Source organism: Meles meles, chromosome 8, assembly GCF_922984935.1.
Source record: "Meles meles chromosome 8, mMelMel3.1 paternal haplotype, whole genome shotgun sequence".
NCBI classification, from domain to species: Eukaryota; Metazoa; Chordata; class Mammalia; order Carnivora; family Mustelidae; genus Meles; species Meles meles.
This window is the reverse complement of record NC_060073.1, coordinates 118697904-118725823: the sequence shown is the minus strand read 5'-3', so window position 1 is coordinate 118725823 and position 27920 is coordinate 118697904. Positions and strand designations below refer to the sequence as shown.

At 41.0% G+C, this 27920-nt stretch overlaps 1 protein-coding gene across 5 annotated transcripts; it reads right to left on the bottom strand.

Annotated features, from left to right (window-relative positions):
- Positions 1–256: 256 nt before the first annotated feature.
- DCUN1D5 (defective in cullin neddylation 1 domain containing 5) lies at positions 257–27227 on the bottom strand. Of its 5 annotated transcripts, XM_046015418.1 has the most exons (8): positions 26371–27227; positions 24287–24378; positions 19134–19204; positions 18627–18718; positions 4622–4730; positions 4433–4537; positions 2291–2393; positions 257–598 (listed from the first exon to the last, which is right to left on the bottom strand). In XM_046015418.1, exons 1-8 carry the CDS (start codon positions 26454–26456, stop codon positions 543–545), a joined length of 714 nt encoding a protein of 237 aa, XP_045871374.1. In that variant the 5' UTR covers positions 26457–27227; the 3' UTR covers positions 257–542. The 5 variants fall into 5 exon arrangements, with proteins under 5 accessions (XP_045871374.1, XP_045871377.1, XP_045871379.1 ...); XM_046015421.1 differs by lacking the exon at positions 24287–24378 and having other exon boundaries at positions 26371–26507; XM_046015423.1 differs by lacking the exons at positions 18627–18718; positions 24287–24378 and having other exon boundaries at positions 26371–26388.
- Positions 27228–27920: the final 693 nt, after the last annotated feature.

Below are 27920 nucleotides of genomic sequence, written 5' to 3'. Positions count from 1 at the left end.
TCACAGAAAACCAGAGCTGAGAGCCGGGCAACTCCCAATTCCAGAAATGTTTGTATTAGCTGTATCAGAACATCATTATCCCAGAAGCCAAGGCCAATATTCTTCCTAATTGTTCATTGCTGATTATAACGAGCCATATCGCCAAATATTAAGATTGTTCAAAATCTTTAAAATTCCAAATTCATGGTGAGAAACATCCTCTGAAATTCGAGAATTAAAATGCACAAAAATAAATACCACTCTGACACTCAAGGGAGATCTTCACTTTAAGGCCTTTGTCACAAATCTGAATCTTTATTGTTCTGAAATAAATGTTATAAACATAACTCAAAACAAAAGCTTCAATATTCAGTCTCAGAAGAGGTGTGGCTCAATGCCCATCACATGTAACAAGAAAACTTCCTTTAAAAAAAAGGAAAAAAAAGTACTATGAGAAGTCTTTCATATGAATGAAAATGCACCCTTTGGATTTTTTCCTCGTCTTGTTAGTCTGTGTACACATGGGTGCCAAAAGGTTTGCATTTTCTTCACATTAGTTCTTGCTATGATGTTTGACGGATTTTTTGCCACTCAACAAATTCATCGAGAAGAACAGGCCCTAGAAATAAAGAAGCAATTCTTGTTAGAATTGAGTGAACTCATCCCTCCAACTACAGGACACCCTATCCACATGCCCTGTGCCAGCACTGAGGAGGGACCCTCTGCCGCCACGGGGGTTCCGCTGCTGGACTCCCCAGAGCTTGCTTCCCCAGCCTTTTTTTTCCAGACAGAAGGGACTTCCCACCATGGGTATTTGCTGCAACTTTCTTTGCAAGGTTCCAGTGTTCAAAGAACTCTCCAATAACTAAGTCAAGATTAACCTCTCCCTTTCCCTATGTGTTCATAGCATCCTGCTATTTAGTTACTAAGGAATACTGAAAGTGTTTAATGTAGTATTTCCCGGTTCCCTCACCATCAAGTGTGTAAGCTTGGTGAAGGGGTGGCCGGTAACAGGCCCCAGCATGAGTCTAAACATGCAGCAGGTGTCTAATCAACAGCTGGCCTAAGACTCTACAAAGACATTTGTATGGGGGAGGGGGGGAGTACAAATTCATTTCCTAACAGAAGCCAGGTAGGTTAAATGACCTCACTGTCATCTCTTTTTTTAAATAGAGGAAAACTCACTGCCAGAAAAAAAATTGCTAGCTTTATTTTCCTCAAAACACACAACGTTCTGGTGGTCTCTCTCCTTCTCCTGAATTCACAGACACACTTCTCTACTCTAAGACAAGCAGCAGGCAACCCCGGCTATATATGGCTGCTGAAAAGCAAGCTGGCTGTTGGCATAAACTGTGGGCCAGCAAAGCGGGAAGCGAGTCTAACACGGGCTACTACTTGGCTTCACTCACTAATTCCAGGTACAGTTTTGTCAGATTTTCTGATTTTTCAAACAAATCTGGAAGCTTTATTTTTACGCAAAAACTCTTAACTTAAAGGTTGTCTCAAACACACACACAATATACACATCTGCAGGCCACAGATGGTCCTTGGGCTACTGGCTTACTGCTGCCAAGGTACTGTCTCTAAAAAATATTATTAAGCGTTACACCATTCTGTAGGGAGAGGTCACTACTCACACACGTGCGCACGCATGCGCACTGAGAAATAAAATTACCCTTCTCTAAGTAAGTCCACGTCTCAATTCAGGTTTATAGGAATGTGTCTCACCACACAACTTCCCAACAGTAACGCAACGTGTGCAACCGAACTGGAGGTGGAAACGGAAGACATCTTGTACCGTCACAGAGAACGCGGCTTACCTAACTGATCGTTACTTCACAGATCTGCTAAGGCATTAACAGTTACCAGTTGAGACATGCTGTCCTTTCCAATGCAGAAGATGGACAAATAACTTGAGTGACTGAAAAACTGCATTTCTTTTTAAGAGACTTTATTTGAGAGAGAGGAAGCGTGAGACAGAGCAAGAGCAAGTGGAGGGGGAGGGTTACGGGAGAGGGAGAGAATCTCAAGCGGACTCCCCACTGAATACGGAGCCCACGATCCCGACCGGAGCTGAAATCAAGAGACGGACACTTTGACTGACTGGGCTGCCTAGGCGCCCCTGCTTGTAATACACTACTCAGTCGAAGCTCTTGGTCTACATTCTACACCTGCCTTCCCCACACTTTCCATATGATTAAATAACAAAAGTTACTGCTAGGAAATCTAAGTCCTTTATGGCAATGCTACACAAATGTATGTTCTCATCTAAGGCTGTAAGAATTTCATTTTCATAGGGAAACATACTTACAAGCACCATCTTCATCATAGTTACTAAGATCGGCATGGACAGTTCTGCTGAACTCTAATACGTTGTACCACTGATCTTTGTTCATAACACGATACTTTGATTGCTGCAGAAAATGATGTAAAGATTTTGAATACAGAACAAGCATTATTTATTAGGAACTGACTTCGATAAATCTAGTTCTAACATTTTTTGTGATGTGGTCTTTCTTAAATTCCTCTTTAAATTATGCGTGCTTCTAAGACAAATCGCCGGGACATTTACATGTTAACATTATCCAAGTGACGTTTTCCTGTATCTTCCCTTCATTTTAGAGAAATGACAGGAGCATCGAGTAAGTGTAGAACTCGAGTCTGCTTAGGAACATACTTGTGGAACCACACCGAACGCAAGGTCGACAGCCGACTGCACAACTGCGCCCCTCCTGCTGCCTCCCACCACACCCTTCTTCACTGAGGTTTACTGTTCAGCCACATTTTGAAGTTGGCGTCTTTGCAGGTCGTGCAAAGAGTACTGGCTTTGGTTCAAACCCCACTCCTCCACTTACTTGGGTGACCCTGGGAGCATTATTTAACAACAGAGCCCACTTCTTCATTTGCTGAAGGGGGATAAGATGTAATTCACAACAGTGTTACAAAGAACTAAAGCAGCACTGCAAGTCGAACACCCTCCACGTAACGAGTACTGAAGATATTTACTTCTCTCAGCTCCCTTGACAGGTGACTATTTTTACACTCAGTCCTATTTATTTTTGCCCCAAACCACTAACAGGAGGAAGATGGATAACATCTATCCACAACATCTACTTTACTAGCCTTCATTACATCCACTTTGTTACGTTTAAAGATTTAAGCATACGTGAAACCCACTCACTTAAGTCTTTTTCTTATCATTGCTTCTTTCTTTTTCTTTTTAAGATTTTATTTATTTAGTTGTCAGAGATAGAGAGAGCACAAGCAGGGAAGAAGCAGAGGCAGAGGGAGAGGTAGGCTTCCCACTGTGCAAGGAACTGGATGCAGGACTCGATCCCAGAACCCTGGGACCATGACATGAGCCAAAGGGAAAAGCTTAACCAACTGAGCCACCTGGGCACCCTGTATCATTGCTTTTTATCAGAAGCTTTAAACAAAATTATTCTGAGGAATTTGCTATGATAATCAGCTTTATGAAAAATCAAAGAAAAAGAAAAAGCATCTGTACTCAAGAAATGGTGAGCAAGCCATACTGAAAAACCCTAAAATTGAAAAGGCACAAAAACAGATAGAAAACCAAAGAAAGCAATGGAAAGAAGAAAAGTATTCTCAGGACCACTGCTGGCAACGGGTGCTATGTTAAACCTTCTCAAAGAATATTTTCTCCATGAACTCAGCATACATCACTCACTCATCAGTACACTGAAGTACAGGATTAGAGCCATTCTCATATTTGTGAACATAAAATATTTTAATTCTAGTTATTTGGATTAAACCTATGTGAAAAATAAAGTTTTATTATTACTACAACCGGTCTCCTTATGCAGATTTCAGCCTAAGAGCTTATATTAAAGAAACCTGATGGGATTGCCTGGGTGGCTGAGTTGGTTAAGCATCTGCCTTCTACTCATGTCATGATCCCGGGATCCTGGGATCAAGTGCAGTGGCATCAGGCTCCCTGCTCAACATCGAGTCTGCTTCTCCCTCAGCCTGCCGCTCCCCATACTTGTGCGCTCTCTGACAAATAAATAAATAAAATCTTTAAAAAAAAACAAAAAAACCCGATTTAGAAGTTTGATATTTGTATACCAGCATCAAATCTCTTCTGCCAAAAGCCCAAGAAACCAATTCTGCGTAAAGCACATTTTTGCTAAAATGTATTTCTTGAAGGTTACTTTTCTTATGGGAGTGGGATGCAGGGCTGGAATACAAGTATCTCATGTACAGACTGTATTAATGAACATGAACTTGTGTCTAAAAATGACAACATATATGTACACACTTTAATGGAAACTTTTTACTACTTTAGCAGATTTTTTTAAAAGCACAGTATTTAAAAATCTGTTTTTCCTCCATTAAAGGTGTATTTTCAATCAGATTAAGCTTTAAAATAAAAATTAAAATTTAATATTCATTAGATTAATATTTTAAAAAAAATAAAGAACATACATACCTCCAGGTACTGGTAAAATACTGAGAACAATGGCCATGTCCTTCCAAGCAGAAGAGCTAGCATAGACTTTGCAGTATCAATATCAAGGCTTCTCTGATCTTTATCCTAAAACATAAGGAAAAATTCTCCTGAGTGTGGTTTCAAGATTAAAAAAATGTTAAAATTACAAAACATGGAAATTCCACCTACCCTTGCAAAATCAAAGGCATATCTGTAGATATTCTTAAACGAAGAAATATCATTCAACTGTGAGCGCAAAAAGTCAAATTTGTTCTGTAACTTTTCTGTGCAGTCACACCTTAAATTAAAAAAGCCAAATACATTACATAATCCAGAAAATTAAATAAAGGTATCTTTAGGGGGTTGGAAGAAATGCATTAAGAGAAAAGCGAGTGCATTTACGAAATTAACCTACATTTAAAATTCCGATTCACAAATGTAGAATTACTAACAAACTTGTTGCCCTGTATGTACCAGTGGAATAAAAAAAACAAAAAGGAAAAAACGAGAAAATGTGACAATCAGTGAAAGTTCAGTTCAATGACTTTCCTTTAAAAAAAATATAACTCAATCAAAAACTCCAGTAAAATCACAAGTCTCTCTTAAGAAGAGGTATATTAAAGCGTGCTTGCACCACTTGTGAGGTTCAAGACGGCAGAACAAAGGAAATGAATCAGGCCTCTGTCACATATTTCACTGGGAAGTTCTCAGGCACCAGCTTGGTGAAAGGAGATCAGCCGTGAGTGGTTAGGAATATAACACAGAGAAAATTAACACGTTGTATTAGTGCTTAAGTCATAAATTCAGATTCCTTCATTTTTAGTGACAAAAATCAAGGTAAATAGTGGCAGCACCTGCCCTCAAATAAGGTGCGTAGGCAGAAGAGTGCAAACAAGTTTCCATGTTATTTCTAAAGATCAGACATGAAACATAAAAAGGCCAACAGAATGTTCAAAGACCTTCACTGGTGTCCTCACTGGGCTGAGACATGCTCCATGGCTGAGCAAGAAGCAACGCAGAGGCCGCCTTTCACAAATGGCACACAACGCATCTCATCGCTGCGGAGCTCGAGCTCGAGCTCACCGACCCCGCCCAGGTGCCACAGCTGTGCTCTAACTCACAGTACTGCCTCTACCTGCAAGGTGTTCCCACCAAGTTCACAAAACACCACTCACCGACACCTCATTCACAGTTTCCCTGGCTGACAGACCGGCCTCCCTCCCACTGAATTAGTGTACCATCTACTGTGACCACAGTCTCCCACTCGAAACTGAGCTTTAGTAATCATCATGTAGCAGACACCTAGCATTCTCAGATTGTTTAACAAAGACCTTCACTATTCTAAATCAACAGTGTGACATGTGACTCATGATTTTATTAACGTGTAAATATTTTGAATACATTTCTAATGTTGATTAAACCTTGCATTCCTGGAATAAGCCAAACTGGGTAATTTACCTGTTCCATACATTGCTAGATTTTTTGGCTATGTTCATAAAAGAGACGGGCTTGTCAATTTCATTCTTTCACACTCTACTAATTTTGATAACGAGCTCATAGCAGAAGCCCCAGAAAACCTAAATGACAATTATTACCCCCGCCCTTTTTTTTGTTTTCTGAAAAAGTGTACTGAATACTAGACTTAGCATTTGTCCAAAATCAGCTGAAAAACCACCAGGGTCTTTTCACTGAGGGAAGGAATTTTTAACAACCCAATCACCATTTTTAATGGTTATAGGATCATTCAGATTTTCTACTTCTTTTTGAATCAACTGATCATTGACAAAGTTTTTTGATAATTTCACATATAATTTTTACAGATGACTAAATTTATAACATTTTCTAATATGTATTACTATTTATTTTTGCTTTTTTGTTTTTCTTAATCATCTTGCCAGAACTTCCTAATTTTCTCAATTGCAGCTTTGCTATCTCTCTTACTAATGTCTGAACATCTTTCATCTCTTTTTCTTCAGGTTAATCCTTTCTCTAACTTCTTCGATTTAAGGCTTCTTTCTTCTTTCTCTTTTATTAAGGCTACAGACTTCCCTCCAAGTACAATTTTAGCTTCGGCCACAGTTCTGATGGATATTACTGCTTTACCCACTTGTAAATGGTGCCTCAACAAGATGGTTCCAGAGGACTGGAAGGGTAGGAGGCTTACCAGGTTTGAGAGAGACTGAGAGGAAGGGGCTGGAGAAAATAAGTAAAGGTGACCCTCAAACAATGCATTTCTGAACCATGCGGGTCTACCTACACGAGGAATCTGTTTAAGAACATCTTCTTTTCTCTACTCCTCTAGTTTACTTTATTGCAAGAATATAGTATATAACACCTTTAACATAAAAAGTATGTGCTATTTGACTGCTTATGTTATGGCTGAGGCTTCCAATCAACTTCCAACAGCCAGCAGGCTATTAGTCAGTGAAGTTTCAGGGAAGTCAGAAGTTACACACGGATGTCTGTCTGTGCAGAACTCCCACGCCTGCTACAGTGATGAGGACTTCCCTCCGAGTTCTGCCGAGGTGGTGTCAGAGGCAACTAGCTAAAACAGAATGTTTATGTAAGATCCAGAGTTTTAGAACATAATACTCAAAATTTCCAGGTTTCAATAAAAATTCCCCCACTGTTCAAGGGTCAACTGTATAGACAAATGCTGCCAAAGAACTCGGTTCTAAAAGGGAGCAGAGAAAAGTGACACTTTACTAGTGTGGGATGGAGGGGGACAGATGGTTTGCTTTCTTTTTTTTTTTTAATTAGACAAATAACCTCTGCTTTCAGGAAGATGAAGTAAATGTAGATTTCCCCTATGTCTCCTAATTCAACTAAAAGCCCTGGACGTTAGCTATACAACTGGGAGAATCTGAAACACCCTGAGGAACCACATAGTGGTGCATTTTCTGGGTTTTCTTTTGCCCTGCCTATCCCAGACCTGGAGATGAAGGAGTTAGCAAACCAGAATGTCAGTGGGGTAGACAAAAACAAACAAAAAAAAAACCAACAAAAACCTGCTCTCCTTCCCACAAAAATCAAGCAGCCGAGGAAGAAAGAAAACTTTTAGAAAAACACTCTTCTTTATTCAACCACCACAGAAAAAACTGGCTCCGTGCCCACCTGCATCAGCAGAGCCTGGAGGAGGACCTCAACAGTCCACCGTCACTAGGATGCGGGGAGGCCTCTCACCTCCCGCACTGTCAGCGGAAGCCACATAAAAGCATGAGCTTCCACTGCAGCAAGTAGTAAGGAGCAGTGCCCGGGGGCAGTGTCAGCGGACGCCTCGTGGGGGCTGCCAACAGCAATGAGGAATTCCCTCCTCCTCCTGAGGCAGTGCTAGGGAAAGGTAGCTAAAATAGAAGGTTTAAATAAGATCCGGAGTTTCATAACATAATCCTCAGTATTTTCAGGTTCCAGTAAAAAAAAGCACTTGTCATACCAACAACCAAGATGTCAAGCAGAATATAAAAAGAAAGCCAATATGTGCAAATACTGAAATGGCAAGAAATGTTTAAAATGATCTGAAGCAGATTTTTAAAGGAGCCATTATGAAACTGCTTCAATAAGCAATTATGGACAAAATAAATGAAAAGACAGAAAGTCTCAGCGAAGAAACAGAAATCTAAGAAAAGAAATCTAACATATGGAAAATTTGAACTGCAAAATACAGGCAGACTTAAACCTTAAGGTATCAATAATTGTATCAAATATAAGTGGTCTACATGTATCAATCAGAAGACAGAGATTGAAAGAGTGGATCAAAGACCCACAAAACCAAAATGACCCAAGGATATGCTATCTAGAAGAAAAAGATCTCAAATATAATACAGGCAGGTTGAAAGTAGAAGAATGAAAAGTGACACATCATAGAAACATCAAGAAAGGAAGGCAGCTTTATTATTATCAGCTAATGTAGATTTCAGAGCAAAGAAAATGATCAGAACAGAGAGGAACGTTACAATAAAAAGGTCGATCCAGAGGTGCCTGGGTGGCCTAGTGGGTTAAGTATCAGCCTTCGGCTCAGGTCATGATCCCAGAGTTCTGGGAAGATTGAGCCCCATGTCGGGCTCCTTGCTCAGTGGGGAGCCTGCTTCTTCTCCCTCTGCCTGCTGCTCGCCCTGCCTGTGCTGTCTCTCTCTCTGTCAAATAAATAAGTAAAATCTTAAAACAAAGCAAGACCAAAAAAAAGTCGATCCACCAAGAAGATGTAACAAATGTGTGTGCACCAAGCAAAAGAACTGCAAAATATGTGAAGCAAAAACTTAGAGGAAAGGAGAAATAAATATACAATTATTAGAAATTTCAGCACTCCTCTGCCAACAATGGATAGAACTAGACACAACACTGGCAAACAAAAAATTCAACACCATCAACCAACAAGATCTAATGGACGCTATTTGAACATGACACTGAATGACAATAAAATACGTGTTCTTCTCAAGCATCCACACAACATAAACCAAGAGACACCACAGTCTGAGCCATTAAGAAAACCCTGACAAATACAAAAGAACTGAAATCACACAGGGTATGTTCTCTGACTACAATGAAACCAAACTAGAACCAGTGGAAGATAACAACAAAATCTCCAAACACTTAGAAACTAAACAGACTCCAGAATAATCCATGGGTGAGAGCAAGTCTCAGTGGAAACCAAAAACTACACTGAACTGCATGAACATAGGAACACAAGTCCAATTTCCTGAGACACAAAGCACTACTGAGGGGGAAATTCACACAACTAAATGCAATTAGAAAAGAGGAAACAAATCTCAATCCATAATCTGAGCTCCTATCTTCAGAATCTAGAAAAAGAATAGCAAAATAAACCTAAAGCAAGAAGGAAAAAGTAAATTAAGAGCAGAAATCAGTAAGACTGAAAATAGAAAAGAGAAAAATCAATGAAATAAAGAGCAGATTCTTAGAAAAGAGTGAGTGAAAAGGACAAGTCTCTAGCAAGAATGACAAAGGAAAAAAAAAATACAAAAATCACCACCGTGAGGAATGAAACAAAAGGTGCCATTATAGACCTGTAGATACCAAAAGCATATAAATTTGGCCTTTAGATGAAATGGACCAGTTCTGAATATAACACATTAACAATACAAAATAAATAATCTGATAAAATGATTTGAAATAAATAGTACTCTGAGTGGCCCTTTAACCACTGAAAAAAATTTTCAAAATTTCAAAACTTCTAAAAAAGAAATCTGTAGTTTCAGGCAGTTTCACTGGAAAATGCTACCAATATCTGAAGGCCAATTCTATGCTATACCTTCCAAAAAAAAAAAAAAAGGAAAAACTCTCCAATTCCTTTTATAAAGCCAGATTTATCTTGACATCAAAACCAGTTACAGGCAGTATTAAAAAAAAAAAAAAAAAAGGAAGAAAAATCGCAAGAAAAAAATTTTAACTATGTATGAAGATGGATGTTAATTAGACTTCCTGTGGTGATCATTTCCCAACATATACAAATACTGACTACATTATGTAATACACCTGAAATGAACAATGTTTATGTCAATTATACCCCAAGAAATAGATAAGAAAAAGACAATAATAGACCAATATCTCTCATGAATCCTTAACAAAATATTAACAAAAAGAATTCAGCAGTATACAAAAACAATTATATACCATAACCAAGTGGGATTCATTCCAGGTATGCAAATGGACTCAGTATTCAAAAACCAAAATATAATCACATTAACAGTCTAAAAAAAGAAAAGCTATATGATTAGACGATATAATGCAGAGAGGGTATTTAAAATATTTCACGTGCATTCATGTGAAAACTCACAGGAGGACATGGAGAGGAGAACTCCCTCAGCTTGACTTAGAGCAACAACCTATAGCTGCCACACTTTACAGTAAGAGACTGACTGCAGTCCCTGGGATGGTGAGCCAGGAAGGGATGTCCACTCTCACCCGGCATATTCATCAGCATAGTGGTAGAAGTGCCAGCCAATGCAATATGTCAAGGAAAGGAAATAAAGGACATACAAGACTGGAAAAGAAAGAAAACAAGTCTCCGTTTCCCTATTTATGTTAGAATCCTATGACATGACAACCCAAGGATGACATACATACACAAAACTTACAGTGAGTATGGCAAGGTCACAGGATACAAGACAACCACACAAAAATCAACTGTATTAGTAATGACTATATGGATGCTCAATTAAAAATACAACGCTATTTACAGTGGCTAAAAATAAAAACTGAAACATTTATGTGTAATTCTAAGAAAACATACAGAATTTGTACGTATGCTGAAAACTATACACAAATGATGAAAGAAATTAAACACCAAAAAGAGACATATCTATCTTGCTTGTACTCAAAGACCCAAAATAGCACAGATGTCAATTCTCCCCATATTCTTTACGCACTTTAACCAAAATCACAGTAAGATTTTTTTGTAGGTAAAAGGAAGATCATTCTAAAATTTTAGGAAAAGCAAAGAAATTGGAAGAGCTGAAACAATTCTGAAAAAAAAAGATCAATCATCTCAGCATCCTGGGATCGAGCCCCTTGTCTAGCTCTGCACTCAGTGCAGAGTCTGATTGAGATTCTCTCTGTCCCTCTCCCTCTGACCTTCCCTCTGCTTGTGCTCTTTCTCTAAACAAATAAATAAAAAATCTTTTTTTTTTTTAAGATTTTATTTATTTATTTGACAGAGAGAGAGAGATCACAAGTAGGCAGAGGCAGGCAGAGAGAGAGGAGGAAGCAGGCTCCCTGCTGAGGAGAGAGAGTCTGATGCGTGGCTTGATCCCTGAGATCATGACCTGAGCCGAAGGCAGAGGCTTTAACCCACTGAGCCACCCAGGTGCCCCAAAACGAATAAATAAAATCTTTAAAAAAACAAAAAACAAAAAAAGGAAAGAAACGAAATCAATCAGTTACATGGTTCCAGACTTTGTAAACAGCAGCTGTCACCTAGACTGTGTGGTGCGGCAGGAGGTTAACACACAGATCCAAAGAACAGAGAACCCAGAGAGAGACCCACACACAAGTATGTCCAGCTGCTAAAGGACAAAGGTACAAAAGCAATTTAACAGAGGAAAGGCCTTTTTCAACAAATGGAAATGCGGAGCAAGTGGAATTCTGTAGGCAAAGAACAAACAAAAACCCGTCTCACATCTTTTAAAGAAATGAACTCAAAATTCATCACTAATTTAAAGATAAAATATAAAAATAAAAACACTTCCAGGAAAAAAAACATAAAATTCTCAGGATGTAGGGAAAGAACTCTTGGACGTGACAACAAAAGCACAATTCAAAAAAGGAAAAACTGATCAACTGAATATCATCGAAATTAAAAACTTTTGCTCTGAGTCCTCGTAAGAAGATGAAAAAATAAGCTACAGAGTGGGAGAAGACATCTGCAGACCATGTAGTGAATGAGGACTTCCACCTAAAACGTACAGAAAACGCAGAGTGGAAAAAAGTGTATCTACTATGGCCCTCAGCCTCTTTCCTATGTTCCTCAGCTACTCGAGGTCACCAATTCCTAGTCATCTGCGCCCACCTCCTTTGTAATTCATCCACGGAGTCCTAAATCTCGAGTATTTTTCACTTTCAGAGATTTAATTATGCATCCGAAATCTGATCATCTGACACAATTCTTTTTTTCTTTAAAGATAATGTATTTATATTTCATGCTGAAATTACAATTCAAAATACTACCCCTTAAAGAGTCTAATTCTGAAGTTTAAGATCTGTTTCCCAACATGCTTAGTGATTTTTGGTTGTTAATTAATGAAAACTGAACCTTTTTCTGCAGAAATTGAGGCTTCTGCTTAAAATGTCTTCCTATACAGAAGAATGGCTTCCACTATACACAAGACTACTTATCTGGGACATCTGTAAAGATTTTTGGCCTGTCATACCAATGATGAATTCCAGCTTTCATCTGCCCGACGAGGAATTTTTTACCAGAATTCTCTCGGGGATAAGCCCTTCACTGTATGTAGAAGCCAGCCCACGCATTCATATCTCCATCTACTGGGTAGGTGTGATATCCATGACTTAATTTGAGAATTTTGATCAGGTTCTCACCCTACTCAGGCCTTGCAATTTGTCTCTTACTTGCTAGATGTACCACTGGTTAATGGCCAGACCCTAGGTGACTAGGAATAGGTAGGCAACCTTAAAGTAAATGCCTGCTCCACAGATCCCTATGGCAATACCAGCTCTTGTCATTTCTGGTGTCTAATTATCTTCCTTAATTTATAGTCAAGTCCGGGCATGCTCTTTAAAAGATGCTTTTATACTTTATCAAGCATTTAAGTGTTTTACATGGTAAATGATTTCTTCGCACATTTAGTCTGCCATATGGCCCGAAAAAGAAATCAAAATCTGGGTAAGTTAACTGTCCAATTTGTCTAGGGCCTAGTTCCTATATATGAATGAATATATAATATATTTCATGCAGAAACAAGAAAAGTTTATTCTTACTATTTACTAAAAACACATTACATACAATTTCATTAGGTGGCTTTTATCAGCACAAATATTCTTCATTATGTGAAAAATAAAGCTATTTTAATGGAGTCGAAAATTTAGTTAACTTCTACCAGAGGGATATACAAAAGAAACAAATTCTCTGATTACACACACCTATAATGGTGCTTGACAATGTAGCTGTCTTCGGCATCCCCAGAATGATCAGCTGATGATGTTCGGGAGTACGACATTTTAGGGAACCTCTTCCGTGTACTACCTTCCCCATACAACTATCTTTTTTTTTTTTTTTTTTTTTTTAAGATTTTATCCATTATTTGCCAGACAGAGATCACAAGTAGACAGAGAGGCAGGAAGAGAGAGAGGAGGAAGCAGGCTCCCTGCTGCTGAGCAGAGAGCCCAGTGCGGGGTTCGACATGACCCAAGCCGAAGGCAGAGACTTTAACTCACTGAGCCACCCAGGCGCCCCCCTCATACACCTATCTTAAGTAGAGGCCTCATCTTCTCAATCTTTGTAGCTTTCTGAAGAAGGGTTTTTCACATATTTTTTAGTAATGTGATTCACAATTTCTCACAAAATCTCATTCAGAATCTTAATACACTTGAGACTCAGGAAGGCAAATACGACAGAGGCTGCTTCCCTATGTTCAGAAATTCCTTCTCTTACTGCCCCCAGAGTTTGAAATCAGTCTTCAGGGCCTGGCATATGAAAGCATTCCAAAATTATTTGTTAAACAGAAGTATGAATACCAAAAAGAAGCCACAAAGTAAAAAAATTTTAAAGGCACAATGTATGTATGTATTATGAAAAGTTTCAAAATCCCTCCCTGGGGAAAAGTTAGCGGAAACTGTAGTTCCAACAAAATCATCAAGTGTAAAAGTGGTGACTCAGAAGTCACCAAGGAGATAGGAATCCACGGAATCACAATCTTTTCCAGTACTTTACATCCTGGTACACAGAGCAATGATGTTATTGAGGCTATGATCTCAATAAGCTTAAGACAGAAGGTGAAAAGCTAAGTTTCCAGTCAAACAGAGAGAGACCAGGTGAAATTCCAACTTCTCCCTCGGCAGAAGTTGTGGTTTCCCTGTGGCTTCAGGCACATCACTGACTCCGCATTTTAACGGGACAGGAACAGGAACAGGAACAGACAGCCGTGCGGTTAAGGAATACACAAGCTCCGTGACCACAACAGTTCTCCGCGAGAGATGCCCCTTCTCAGGCCCGTGGGTTACAATCACCCGCACCCTGCCGTCTCTGCGCAAACTACCTCACACCACTCCCACCGTCTACCTCAGTCTCGAGCAGAGAAAGAATCTCATAGAACATAACTGATGTTTTCTTCTTGAAGAGTGAAAGAAACAAGAGAACAAACTTTCGTGTTCAGTACCCACATCACAGAAACTGAAGGAATGGCAAAGCCGGGGAGCGTACCCAAGCGGTCACGGACACTTTACAACCCTCGCAGTTAACCTAGCCCAAGAGAGACTCGGAGATTAGCATGTGCATACCTCGTAACTTGGAAAGATTAGAAAGAACATTTCCCTTGAAGTAAAAAGAAACGCACACTTCACTAGTACATCGCGGAAAGCAAGAGTTTCTAAATAACAACTAAACAAAACCCCACGGATATTAGGGACACTGGCACCAAAGGATACCATTCCCCAAGGTGACTGTGGTTAGAATGAGTAAAAACGGATTTAAATTTCGACATTAGGACTTAGACATTAATTTCCTGAGTATTGCTAAATATTTGATTAATGGGAGGCTTTCAAATTTCTGCTTCTAATTTAAAGACCTCCAAAATGAGAAGAAATTACCGTTTACGTATTAGGTCTACGTGAGATTCTGTTCTTTAGCGAAGTCCCAATAAGTATGCTGTGATACTGATACACAACAGAAAAATTTTACTCACAAAGTTCTATATCTAGAACTTTCTCTGAATGAGGTCTACTGACCAAAACGGTACATCCCTGGGGGTATTTGGAAATGTGGAGGGGGCATTTAAAATTGTCATGGAGAGCACAGCAGAAGAATGCTAATGGCAACTAGTCGTTGGGCCCCAAATGCTACATAAATGACAGTCACACACAACACACACCACAGCACCCCGTCCACCTCACTCTTCCATCCTCCCCAAAAAGTCAGATAAATGTTCCCCATTCCTTTCTCACCTAAATCCAGTCAAGCCAGACCCTGCCTTGGATCTGCACGGTCCGGAGCTCACGGCACAGACCAGAGGGTAGACAACCTGTCACACAGGACCGGCAGCGTAGTTGCAGCCACTCCTGGCAGGTGCCTACCTCCTGCCGCATCTGCTCATGATCGTAATTGAGGACAGTCCTTTCAGGGTTCTACGCTGTCTTCTCCACCAACATGGTGTCTCACCCTGGCTCCAACCCCACTCTCAGCTAGCAGATGTGAGAAAAGTTCTCCACTCCGGCCGGCGAGCACCCTTGGGCTCCGGCAGGCACGGAGGCGAGGAAGAGGAAGAGCCGCGCTGTGCGTAGCAGCGCAGGTGCGTCATCATGGGGACGAGGCCAGATTTCATAAGGCTCTCGCAAGAGTCCGTGACCATCAGACACGAAAACAACTGCTCTGTTGCAAACTATCTGCTCTCTGATGACTTCCCACGGCCTGGAACATAGGGCTGAAGCTCTGTCCACATTATTCCCGCCATCTGGAATTCAAATCTATTCTGTCGATTTTCTTTATGTACCTTTGGATTAGAGACTACTTCACACACACACACACGTTTTCCTTTCCCAAGGATCTGCTCATGACTTCTCTTCAGCAGTAACATTTCCTATATCCTTCACCATCAAAATTCTACCCATGCTTCAAGGCCCAGTTCAAATGATCCCGGTGTACAGCCTCTCCCGTCTTACCGGGCCTCAGTTAATCTCATCAGTGGCTGTGCTTCCACACTCCAGCGCCTATCTCATTCCCCCTGGACGTCGGGTGACAGCATCCCAGGGCCCTCCCTGCCCTCCCAGCATGCTCAGCAGAGGGCAGAACCAGCCTTCTGTGTCACTGTGCTAACAGGTAAGCAGCAAAGCACCCGACAAAGCACAGGAGTGCAGCGTACGGGTCTACCCATCAAATCCCATCTGAGGGGCAATGTGGCAGTTACCGAACAACGATGGCAACTAGAGAGTAACGTCCCTGCGAAGGAAGTGGCAACTCTGTCCTCCGATACCTAGGAAATGGCCACTGGAGGCTATTTCTACACAAACTCACACCCACAAATTCTTCCACACGAAACAGAAAGGCAATTCACATACACGAAGTCTGTATGAATTAACAGCCTGAAAATAAATGAATGTACAGAAGTATTCTACACAATGACAGATTTTAATCAATCACGGTTGTTACAGTCTACGATCCTTGAGCACGTCTAGGTTTTAGCTACAAGGCTGTTTCTATTCCTCAACAGAGCCCTACTCAAGTTTCCTAAGGGTTAAAATAATTAATTTGAAACAACTGATAACTACATTAAGCCAATTTAGGGACCAACACATAACTATGCCCAGGTTAAAGCAAATCCTAGGACTATGAAAAATCTACAAAGAAAATCAAGTTTGTGAAATTTTACATTTTATGACTATACGTAGTAAATAAAATTAAATAAAACCAAGTACACCAGGAAACTATAAAATCAAAAATTAAGACTTCTATAGATTCTTTTGTTTCTCCTGCTTTCAATTTTATACTACTATAGTCTTTGCAAGTTTTTTTTACAAGAAAATTCAGGGAGTAACAAGACTTGGCTAACTGACAAGAGATGCTCTGTACTTCACATAGCAATCTAGATTGTGGGTAAAAAAACAACTATTCTCCCAGTCAAGAACACTTGCCGAATTTGAGCAGCGACAAGGCTTTACAGCATAGAGTAAAGCAGAGGGGCAGGGGATAACAAATGAGTGGAACATTTATTGACCTCAGGGTCAATTTTAAATGTTCAATAACCACCTTTATGTTGTGTAGCTTGTGAACTTCCTACAGAAAAGATGTGCGAATAAAAAATAATATGTTCAAGGGTTAAGTCAATTTCTATTCTTGTAATGAAAGCCATATGCTAATTATTCTAATTATTAGAAATGCTTTGTGTTTCCACATTTCTGTTATACAAAGACTCTTTATATCACATCAAGTTATACAAAAACAAATAATGAGAACGTTTTGATTTAAAAGTACATGAACACTTGTTAGCTGGGATGTTCAAAAAAGCAATATACAAAAAAATTCAGCGGGAGTAGTACAAAAAGCAATTATAGTGCCAAATAAAATGTCTTACAATCAATAAGCAATGTCACAACTGATACAAGTTCCAATAAAACAGAAAAAACTATATGAAAACTAGTTTATATTCTTTGCATACTTGTCTGGATCTTTTATCTTTTCTAAAAAGCTAACTGAAGATTAGATATTTCCAAAGAATTTCAGAATCAACATCATTTGAATTTGGTATGTTATGACACCTTAGATGAACGACAGGATTCAAGCCTGGTTGTAAATACTATGATTCAAAAACATTCAAAACACATATACAGAAAGATAATGACTGGTAATCTGGAAATTTAAATTCTAGGTCCTAGCTGGGCCACTAAACAAGCTACATAAACCTTGGCAAACGTTTTGTTCACCTCTCCAAGTCTGACTCCGTATGTCACGTATAAATAATTAAAATGACAGGGTTGATTTTATGTTCTATTTTAGAAGCTGTAATTTGGCTCATATAAACAAAGGTTTTTACATAAATATACAAGAAATATCTACATGTTAATACTGGTTAAAGAGGACAATTACAAAGCATGTAATGCTGAACATTCAAATATAAAAATTCAGTTCCATTTGAACAGATACACTTAAAAAAATAACAGGTATTCTGAAATTTAAGGACACGCAAATAAGTAATAATGAATAAATTGTTAATAAAAGCATAACCACAACAGGAAACCACATGGCTAATTAACCCCCAACTTTTGGTTCAATAGTATTGTAAATTAATGCTTCCTCTATTTTAGAATGTTGGTAATTAGTAACATCCTGCATGAATATTAGGAACATGACATAATTTAAAAATAACACGTAATTACTAACTGATTTTGAAACTAAGCACACTTTACTCTGGAAGGTTGAAATCACATGATTTTTATACAGAAGCAATTCTGAAACCTCACAAAAGAGTTCGAAGGCAGCATTTGAAAGTGTGTAACTGGAACGTGGCTGGGGCAACAGGGAAGCCTCACAACTTTTCACTCATCTTTTTGTCAGATTAATTTAGCAGAAAGAAATAATAAAAGTGCCACGTAACTCTATCTTCAAATATCTTTTCAAAATCAGGCATAAAATTGCAGAGGAGAAGAGGCCCCAGTGCTTAGGACTGCCCCGAACAGACTCCTTACCAGAAGAACTCGATATTCAGAGAAGGAAACCCCTGACTGCTCAATCTGTGCGTAAATAACTTTGATCACAAACCTCTAATTCACCCACCAGGAGTCAATGATTTTAATAAGACTGTACTGAGGTTCTCAGAGAGTATGAAAAATGGGGTAACGGTTCATTTTGTTAAGACCACAATATAAAATTTTGTCAATCCCTAACTGTTACACATCAAACCAATTTGATTCCTTTAAGGTGAAACCTTACTTCTAAAAGTTATGAAGCACAAAATATCAATTAAGATCTTCAAATAGGCCATCAAATTTGTTTTTTAAAAAAATGTCTTACTGTAATGAAGTCATCCCCTTTAACCATTCTTCCTTGGTAAAAAATCCCATGCTTTCAGCCTCCAATTTCCACGCTAAAACTAACATAATAATCTGGAAAGAACAGAACATAAAGGATAGGGGAAAAGTCAGCACAGAGATAATCATGTCTATATTTATCATGGAGAGCATTTTTATACAACCATTTCCATCCTTCAACTATTAAAGAGTATGAGCTCTGGAATTATTAACTCCAAAGAAATTCAGATGGGCCAATTTCTTGAAAGTACAAAGTTCTAACAGTTTCTCAAGGTAGAATCTCTCTCACTCTATTACAAATGACATTTATTATCACAGAAGAGAACATGTGCCCAACTTGAATTGATTAAAAATACTAAAAATGACAATCTACAGCATTAAACATGAAGAAACAAAATCTTGATATAAGATTAAAGTGTCCCAAATTTTAGAAATTTATGAATATTCTATACCCCACTTGTATTCCATTCTACTTAGAAATAAAACATACATTTTCAGGTTCAACACCAATGTCTTCACAAAATTTTTCCATTCCTTCTGGCCCTACAACTTCATCAGGACCTTCAAAGACAAAAATATTTATATATTTTATTGTTATAATTTCATATTAACATAAAACATAAGCCATTGTACTAAAGGCATCTATGAATACACATAACGTTTTTTGTAAATAACAAAATTTGAATTTTGACAGATCTTTGATAAAGTATAAATATTTGCTATACAATTTAAAATGTGGAATTTTTGAAATAGTCTTTAAACTTTTTTAAACTTTCATTATGAAATGAAATTTACGGGGAAAATGAATTAGTATTAGTATCGGTCATTTATTTGTATAGTAACTTGAACCTATCCATTAAAAAAAAAAATTACTGAGAGCCTTCTCTGAAGAAAAATTTTGACAATGTGTAAGTATAAAGAACCATTAGAAATTTTACTAGAATGTGTAGGACCAGCCCACAATTCAAGACAGTTAAAAGAGAATACCTGTTTTCTTAACTAAAACATAAGGTCATTTATTACATTTTGAAATACAACCAAATAAAATGTAAAACTATAAAAACATACACATATTTTGAAAATAATTACTTAGGAAAATACTACTTTCCTTATCATCTTGGATCTAGATAGACAGCAAAGCAATAACTATGCCACCTTACGAGAGAAACAAAAGTTTAATCCCTCAATTAGCTTATGTCTATAACTTGTCCAAAATTAATGTTACTTTGCTTAAATCTTAATTTTCTCCCTTAGCAGCACCAAATATAAATCAATACACCAACTCTCCTATTTCTTTATGTTACCAGATTCCAAAAAGATCATGATTACACGGTCTTTCGTAGCTTGCTAAGATTACAACAAATCTGTGACAACATGAATGGACCCAGAGAGCATTATGCTAAGGCAAACAAGTCGGAGAGGGAGCAGATAACATATGATGTAAATTGTATGCGAAATCTACAAACAAACACGGAAAAAAACCCCCAAACTTATAAATACAGAGCACAGATTAGTGGTTGCCAGTGGCAGGGATGGGGGGTGGGAAAATGGGTGAAGGTGCTCAAAAGGTACAAACTTCTAGTTCTAAAATGGATCAGTCCTGGGATGTAATGTACAGTATGAGGACTAACTACAGTTAAAATATTGAAAGTTGCTCATTGGAGATATTAAAAGTTCTCAACACCAAGAAAAAAAATTTGCAACTACGTATGGTGATAGATGTTAACTAGACTTATGGTGATCATTTTGCAACGTATACACATGCTGAATTACGATGCTGTACATCTGAAACTAATGTCATATCTGAAGATGGAAACAGTTAATTAAAATAATTATGAAATGATAGAAATATGTTATCACATTTGATTTTTGAAAACATAGTCTTGAAATATTAAAGTGGCCCAAAAACCCCTGTCTTCCTTTCCTAAGGACTTAGAGAAATCCTGCAGCTTTACTCCTCGTGGACTAGACCACGGCTACTCATGGATAGCGCTGTCCACCGCCCTCACTAGTTCACAACACGAAGCTAGCACAATGGTTTTGTCTTCACAGAAGAGCAGAGCCATCCAGTATATGGGCCAACACATTCTTGCTGTTTCAGATGAGATCCAGGCTGCTAACATGATGTTAAAACATGGTCTGAAACCAAAACCCTTAATTTTCTGGTTTAAATAAGTACTGCGGTCATTCATGCAGTGAGGTGTTAAAAGGTGAGATGGATGGTAATTACAGGACACCTTCACTTCCTAATATGTATTTGGAGGATTTTTTATGAGAATGTGTTAATTATGTAATTTTAAACGCATACATATACAATAAAGCTGTTAAAAATGTAATACGCATCCTTACATACGGTTTGGTGGAAGTAAAAATTAGATAAAAAATTTAATATGACAAAAATGTATTATAAATTTTTACTATGAAAAAGAAAACTGACCTGCCCTCAAAGCTGCCACCATCAGTAATCAGAACAGAAAGCTCAAGAGTTGCGTCAAGAAGTATCAGTTAACTACTGTAAAAAAGCAGCCTCCCTAGAAACTGCAGGACTAGTTGGTAGTTAACACTCGATGAGAATCAAATTAAATTTTGTTACAGAGAGATACATAAGACATACACAAGACCCTTCTGTAAATGTTAAGTGACTTTTCCAAACCAATGCAAATCTAACTCTAAAACAAGGCCAGTACCAATGCTCTTTTCCTGAACTGCCCCATGTTAGTTCGACTCACTGAAATACATCTTCTAATAAATCTACTCTGCAGCTGAATTTAACTCTTTCAGGCAAAAAAGAAGTTTCCAAAGCTACAGGAATGATTTAGTTCACTCTACCAGCAGGTAGAACTTTATTAGAAGTTAGCAATTCTATCCTGCATTTGGGGTTCTTTGTAAGGTTTTAAAAGTGCCTTTTCACTTTCCATGCTTTTGTTCAGTAATAGGACCCCCGTATGCTAATGTTTGCTAATGTAATTATTACTCGAGATGAGAGGTCTTTTGAAAGAGCAAAACCATCAGGCTTGACACACATCGCCTATGATATCATAGTAACAAAATTAATGGTAAAATATTTTTAAAGTAAAAAAAAAAAAATCAGGGGCGCCTGGGTGGCTCAGTGGGTTAAGCCTCTGCCTTTGGCTCCGGTCATGATCCCAGCGTCCTGGGATCGAGCCCCGCATCGGGCTCTCTGCTCAGCAGGGAGCCTGCTTCCTCCTCTCTCTCTGCCTGCCTCTTTGCCTGTGATCTCTGTCTGTCAAATAAATAAATAAAATCTTAAAAAAAAAAAAATCAATTTTCTTTTTTTTTTATAACCATAAAATGTTGCCACAGATATCTGCGCAGTCTAACACCACGGCAGCCACAGCAGACACTTGGAAAAACTGCTCCGCGGATGACACAGCACCTTCTGCACGAGCTGCAGGGGAGCTGTCCTGCTGATCCTGGGACAGAACTGTCGTAACTACAACCCGTAAATCTAATGCCGTAATGCTATTACTGTGTTAGGAAGAGCTTCTGACTACTTCCAGGTACTGCACAAAGTGCTGTACAGGTATTATTTCCAGTAGGCACAATGGCCGTCTCCATTTTAATAAGGGAGAGCCCCATTTTAAGACAACCGTGAGTGTTTCTTTGGTAAATGACCGGTTCTTCCTTGTCATTTAGGTCTCTGTCCAAAGTAGTGTCTAGAGATGCCTTCCCTAATCACCCTCCTTGAAAGTTATCCAAACTTTCTACTTTCTGTCCCTACACCTGCCATATTTTTAGCTCCAAGAACTAGAACTGCCTTGCCTACTTAGCTATTTATTGTCTTTCCCACTAGAAAGCAAGTCCCTTGAGGGCAGGGATCTTGTCTAACTTGTTCACTACGACATCCCTGGCACTTAACAGTGCCTGACGCACAGCGAATGCTCAATAAATATTTACTGAATTATTCAATAAATGACCTAATATAAATTACCCTCAAGTGCATTTACTAATTTTTTTTGTATAAGGAAAATTAGTTGTCATGTACATTTTTTAAAAAGGAAATTATAAGATTGTAATTAAAAGCATAGGCTCTCTAATCAGAATGACCAAGCTCTGAATCCTGGCTTTTGTCACCGTATGATCTTGGGCAAATTACTCAGTCTAAACCTTGGTTTTCTCATCTATAAAAAGAAATAACAACACCTACCTAACAGAATGATCGTAAGGAAACATTATATAATTAAGCACGATTTTTGAAATAAAGACAGCAACTATTATGCTGACTACTACAAAAATGCTAGTACCGCAAATAAATGTCGAGCTAATTAGAATATTATGCTACCCAGGAAAGTCACAAGGAGAGGAAATACAAATAAGTGTGAAAGAGAGAAAAAAAGGACAAAATTGTGGTATCTCTTTATAAGCGAAATAAGATGAGTGACCTTTTGATTCCGTATCGTGAATTTCAGTACAACCGGCCTTTTGTATAATGGGTCAACATTTAAATGGAGGTCAGTAAGAAATGAATTCCCTTCATTTAATTTGGGTTAGACATTGTCTTGGGAGGCCAATAATAGCAGTTTTTCTGGTCTAGAAAGAAAAAGTTCTGTTACTAAACAATTTTTAAATTATACTTTGGGGATCCCTCAGATGGTTCAACAGTGAAGCTGCTGTCCCCCATCCATAGTCTTCCTTTCCAGTTAGCCTAAACTCACACCGAAAGTTCACAGACTACTTTAGGCCTCATCAGCACAAGATACCAGCACGATGGCACACACACTGTTTTATTTTAGATGCTGAGAATGATAGCAGTAAAAGGAGGGAGAAACGATAAAACCATTAACTCCGTAAGACCAAAACTATTCTGAGAGAGAAAAATATTTTCACACGTGCTTATGAAAAAGTTAGTGATAAGTGGGAGACAAGTAGGCTTTATCAAACACGTGTTTAACTGGGACGTCTCCTCCGGGGCTGTTTCACCCCCAGGCTGCAGCTCCGCCCCAGGCCCGAGCTGCCAGCACTGAGAGGATTTCGCTTCAGTTAGCTCCTTCCAGAAGCCCTTCCCTGATACTCCCAAGGCTGGGTGACATGTTCCTCCTCTGAACTACTGCAGGACATCTTCCTAAAACAGCATTTACCACACTGGATTAGGATCAGTCTGTTTACTTTCTGATGTATTACCACATTTCTACAAGAACTGAAGGGGGCTAACCAGCAATGGTTAAGGGGCAAATGTGTTGTGTAATGACAGATCTGAATCTTAAATTATACTATGGTTTCCCCAAAGTTTCAGAAAATGTCAGTGTGCGTTCAGAAAATTTTCAATATGGAAAAGAAAAGCATAAAGCATAAAATGTTTTATTACATACTTTGTGTTTCCCAGAATATTAAGTCTACTTTAGCTAGTGAACATAAACCAAAAATGACATCTCTTTACAAACTGTATCAAGAGTAAATGAGTTTCGCTCCTCCCACTAAATATATACCGAATTACATAACTAGAGAAATATCATCCTGACATGGCACCCAATTCTTAGTCTACCCATAATCCTCAGTCTTGACCCTCATCCCAGGACATAGCACTCACACAAAGCAGGTCTGCAATAAATGATTTGTTAAATAAATGAACCAAAAAAATTGTTAAAGCATGTGACTGATATCTTCTTATATTAATTTCATTACCTGCATACTCATAAAACCAAGCCAGGCACTTCTTGCTTGAAAAATGTTCCTCTCCACTTATTAGTCTAGCAGGGGGTTGGGATCTGCAATAGCTTAGAAAACACACAAATGCCTAAGAATTTTATCAAATCTCAACTTTCAGTGAAAAGCTAAGTTCAATATGAACTACTTCAATGCAAAGTAAACAAAGTACTTTTTTTTTTTTTTTTACAGCGGGTAATATAGGAAAAAATCGGGAGTTGTTTACTATTTGCAATTTGAAACAGTAGAGTATACGTAAAATTTTCTTGCTAACAAAACCCAAATGCTACTTTGCTCACTATCAAAATCCAGAATATCAGCTAAAGTCATTTCCCCAGATTTCAAATGACCACATGGAAGCTCAACCTAATGGTCTCCAGACAAGAGTGTAGGTGGGAAAGTATTAATCTTTATAGCAGTTCTCCTGCTGACTTATATGGAAATTAGATTTGTGTATAATACACATAATTAGAAAGCAAAATCTTATAAAATATATTTTGATACTTAATGAATCAATATTTTAAGAAAAATCATATTAACAGTTGTTTACCATCTGCCAAACATAAATAGATATTTAAAGACAGAAGATAATTTAGGACCCAAAAGTATATTAAATTCCACAGATTAAAAACAAAGGTAACTGTAAATATGAAAACAATTGTACAAATAATTGGGCCAAAGCCATTTAATCCCAAAGCCTTTCTCTTCCCCCAAATCATTAAAGGTTGGCAAGTTCATAAATGGCCTCTAGGATTTAACAAACTTCAAGGAGCTCAGAGAGTTACACCACCAGTGACCCAGAAAGGCTACAACTCCAGCTACTGAGTAATGTCATCAACAAGGCTACCACATTTAACCTTTTAAAGTGGCAGAGCGAAGTATCACCCGAGTTTTAACAACACCGACTGCTCCACTATTTTAATGTGCTTTATGTAAATGTTAGGCACTTCAGATGGCTACAAGTTAGATAATAAGAATCTCATGTGTTTGATAAAACTAGAGCTGCTGGAGTGGCGGTGACACGTTCTAGTGGGAGTTACCCAGATGTATAAGAAACCCTCACCGTCTGTCACACTAACAGCTCCCGAGTACCCTTAGGGGTTCCGTCAAGCAGGAAGGTGCGAAGCGACGAAGGGAGCCGGCTCCCTCACTTCGGAAGCCGCTCTCTGCAGCAGAGCTGTCAGGACCTGTCCGCACCGCTGACTAGTCCTGCGCTCAGGGTAGCATCGGGAGTGGTTACATCAAGTGCCAACCAGAGACACAGTCACCCAGTGAGGTTTAGAAAAGAGCCACTTCTCACACCTAAGTTGCAACGATTTTGTGCAGCACACAACGCTGCTGTCACGCCTCGTGACATGCTACAGCGGGATCAAAGAGCTCTAATTACAGCTCTGCTCTGTCTTCGTTTTGCTCCAAGAGGATATTGAGCAAAATAAGCCCGTTCATTAATACTGATGCCGAGAGCGAACAGCATTTCGAGCGCTAGAAAACAAAACCGCAAGCACGGCCCTTGAGGTTTGCGCAGGGACTGGGCGCAGGTGGAGGCACGATCCTTCCAGAAAAGTGGCTTCCTTCCTGCTGGGATTTTCCGGCTTAGACCCCTCCGCAGGCTCCACTTCGGGGCCACTTACAGCACAGGGAGCTTTCCTTCCCACCCCGGCAGTTGCCAGGTCGACATTCCCCAAGCTCCGCTCCCTTCCTCGCACGCTCGAGATTCTAGAAGTGGCCCCTCCGCGGACCCGGACTCACTTGCAGGTACGGACGAAGTCGGGGCGGCGATGCAGGGAGCAGGGGGCGAGGGCGCCGCCGCCGCGCGCAGTCCCGTGTCCCCACCCTCCCGGGCACGCAGAGCCAAAGGTGAGGCGGCTTCCGCGGCGGCTCCCGGGGCGCACACGCCGAGCACGAGGTGCAGTCGCGCACGGAGCCTCGAGGGGTCCCGCGCCCAGCAGCCGGCTCTCTCGGCGGGGGCTGCCTCCCCAGCCCGAGCCCCGGAGCCCCGGCCCGCCTGCTGCTCCTCTCGCCGCCCCGCGAAGGAGGGAAGAAGGAAGGGGGGGAGGCGATACCTGGAGATTTTACACTTCTTGAGGCCTCCGTCTTCCGCCACTGCCGCTGCCACCCCAGGGGATTTTCTCTTCTTCTTCACCGGCATCTTCCGCCCTCCCCGGCAGGGCGGCCAGGGGAGCCGGGGCAGGGGGTCGCGGTCCGCCGGAGACGCCTCAGTGCTGGCAGCCGGCTCCCACACACAGCAGCAAGCGGAGGAGCAGAGCCGCCAGCCCGCGGCAGAGCGGCCCAGCTCGGCCGCAGCCCGCGCCCGGGTCTCAGCCCGTCCGCCCTGCTCGCGGCCGGGGGCACTCCTCGCCGGTGGACACTGCGGCGGGCTCGCACCGGGAAGAGAGAACGCGGACTGCGCCGCACCGCCACCACTCACACACTCCCGGAGCGAGAGGCTCGCTCTGACCCGGATGCGGACCTCCCCTGGCCGGAAGTGACGCCAGCGCGGCGACGGGCGCCGGCAGGGGCGTGGCCGTGCGTGGCCGTGCGCGTCCGGGGCGGTGCCGCGGGGGCCCCGGGTGTGCTGGTGTGGCCGCGCACAGCTGGCGGCCTCAGTGGGTCGCCCGGGGGCCCCGGCCTTTGTCGCGGGGCCACTCCCTGTCTTCCGTGCTGGGGGCCCCCCAGTCCTCTGAGGCCTGGAGCGAGTCGGTGGAGCAGGCCGCGGGGCACCCGCCGCGGGGCGGTCTGGAGCCCCGGCTGTGGCTCTCCCGGCGCCCGCCCAGCTCGCGGTCCAGGTGAGGGCACGCGGCGGCGGCCGGCGAGGGGGGCCCCTCCCAGACCCTCCAGAGCCGCTACGGCGGAGCGGAGCCGGTGGGCCCGCCTGCGTGCGTCCGAGGTGCAGGGGCGCGCGGCTGTGCCGCCGGGCCGCGGGCGACTAGCGACCGACGTTCCCCCAGGGGCTCCGGCTCTGGACGCGCCGCCTCTGCCCGCTCGCGACGCCGGATGCTCAGTGCGGCGTGGACCGGTCCGGCCCCGAGGCGTGCTGGGGTCGCCCAGAGCAGTGTGATCACACAGGAGTCCGTCGGCCTCCCTGGGGGCCTTGTCTTCCGGGTCCGCCGGTGTCGTCCCCAGTTAGCATTTCTCTCTCTGCGGGGATCTCACACCACTTCGTCCGCTCAGCTGCTCACGGGCCTTCAGGTCGTTCCACGTCTGGGCCCTGGGGCGAGGAGAGCTTTCCGGGTTGACGTTTCCCTTACTTTTGGGCCTAGAACAGCCCAGGTTGGCGTCGCGGGGCCTCTCTCAGCAGCGGATGACTGCTCCGGTGCCGTAAGTGCGCTTCCCTTGGGGTTTTCCTCCTAACCTCTTTTCTGCAGCCGATCCGGTGTGGTGCAGCGGGTAGTACGTGCGACCCAGGGAGTCGGTGCTCATCAGCTGCGCGTGGGACGGGTGAAGGTCAGGAGTGGGCCGTTGGCAGTAACGTTTCTGGGAGTCAAAACTTAGAGATTTTCAACTAAGCACGGGAGTGTCGCTGCTTCTAACGCCCATGTCATACAAGGGGCACCTGTACTCCTGCAAGGGGAGTTGCCGGGTCACATGGTAGTTCTTTTTGTTTTTGGAGGAT

Bases quoted from the DNA above. Each gene is read 5' to 3' on its own strand.
- DCUN1D5 (XM_046015418.1), bottom strand. From the start codon at position 26,456: ATGCCGGTGAAGAAGAAGAGAAAATCCCCTGGGGTGGCAGCGGCAGTG. The intron at 2,394-4,432 runs GTATGTATGTTC...CATTTTCTGCAG, and splicing joins TATTTTACCAGTACCTGGAG to CAATCAAAGTATCGTGTTAT. The intron at 599-2,290 runs GTAAGTATGTTT...CTTTATTTCTAG, and splicing joins CTATGATGAAGATGGTGCTT to GGCCTGTTCTTCTCGATGAA.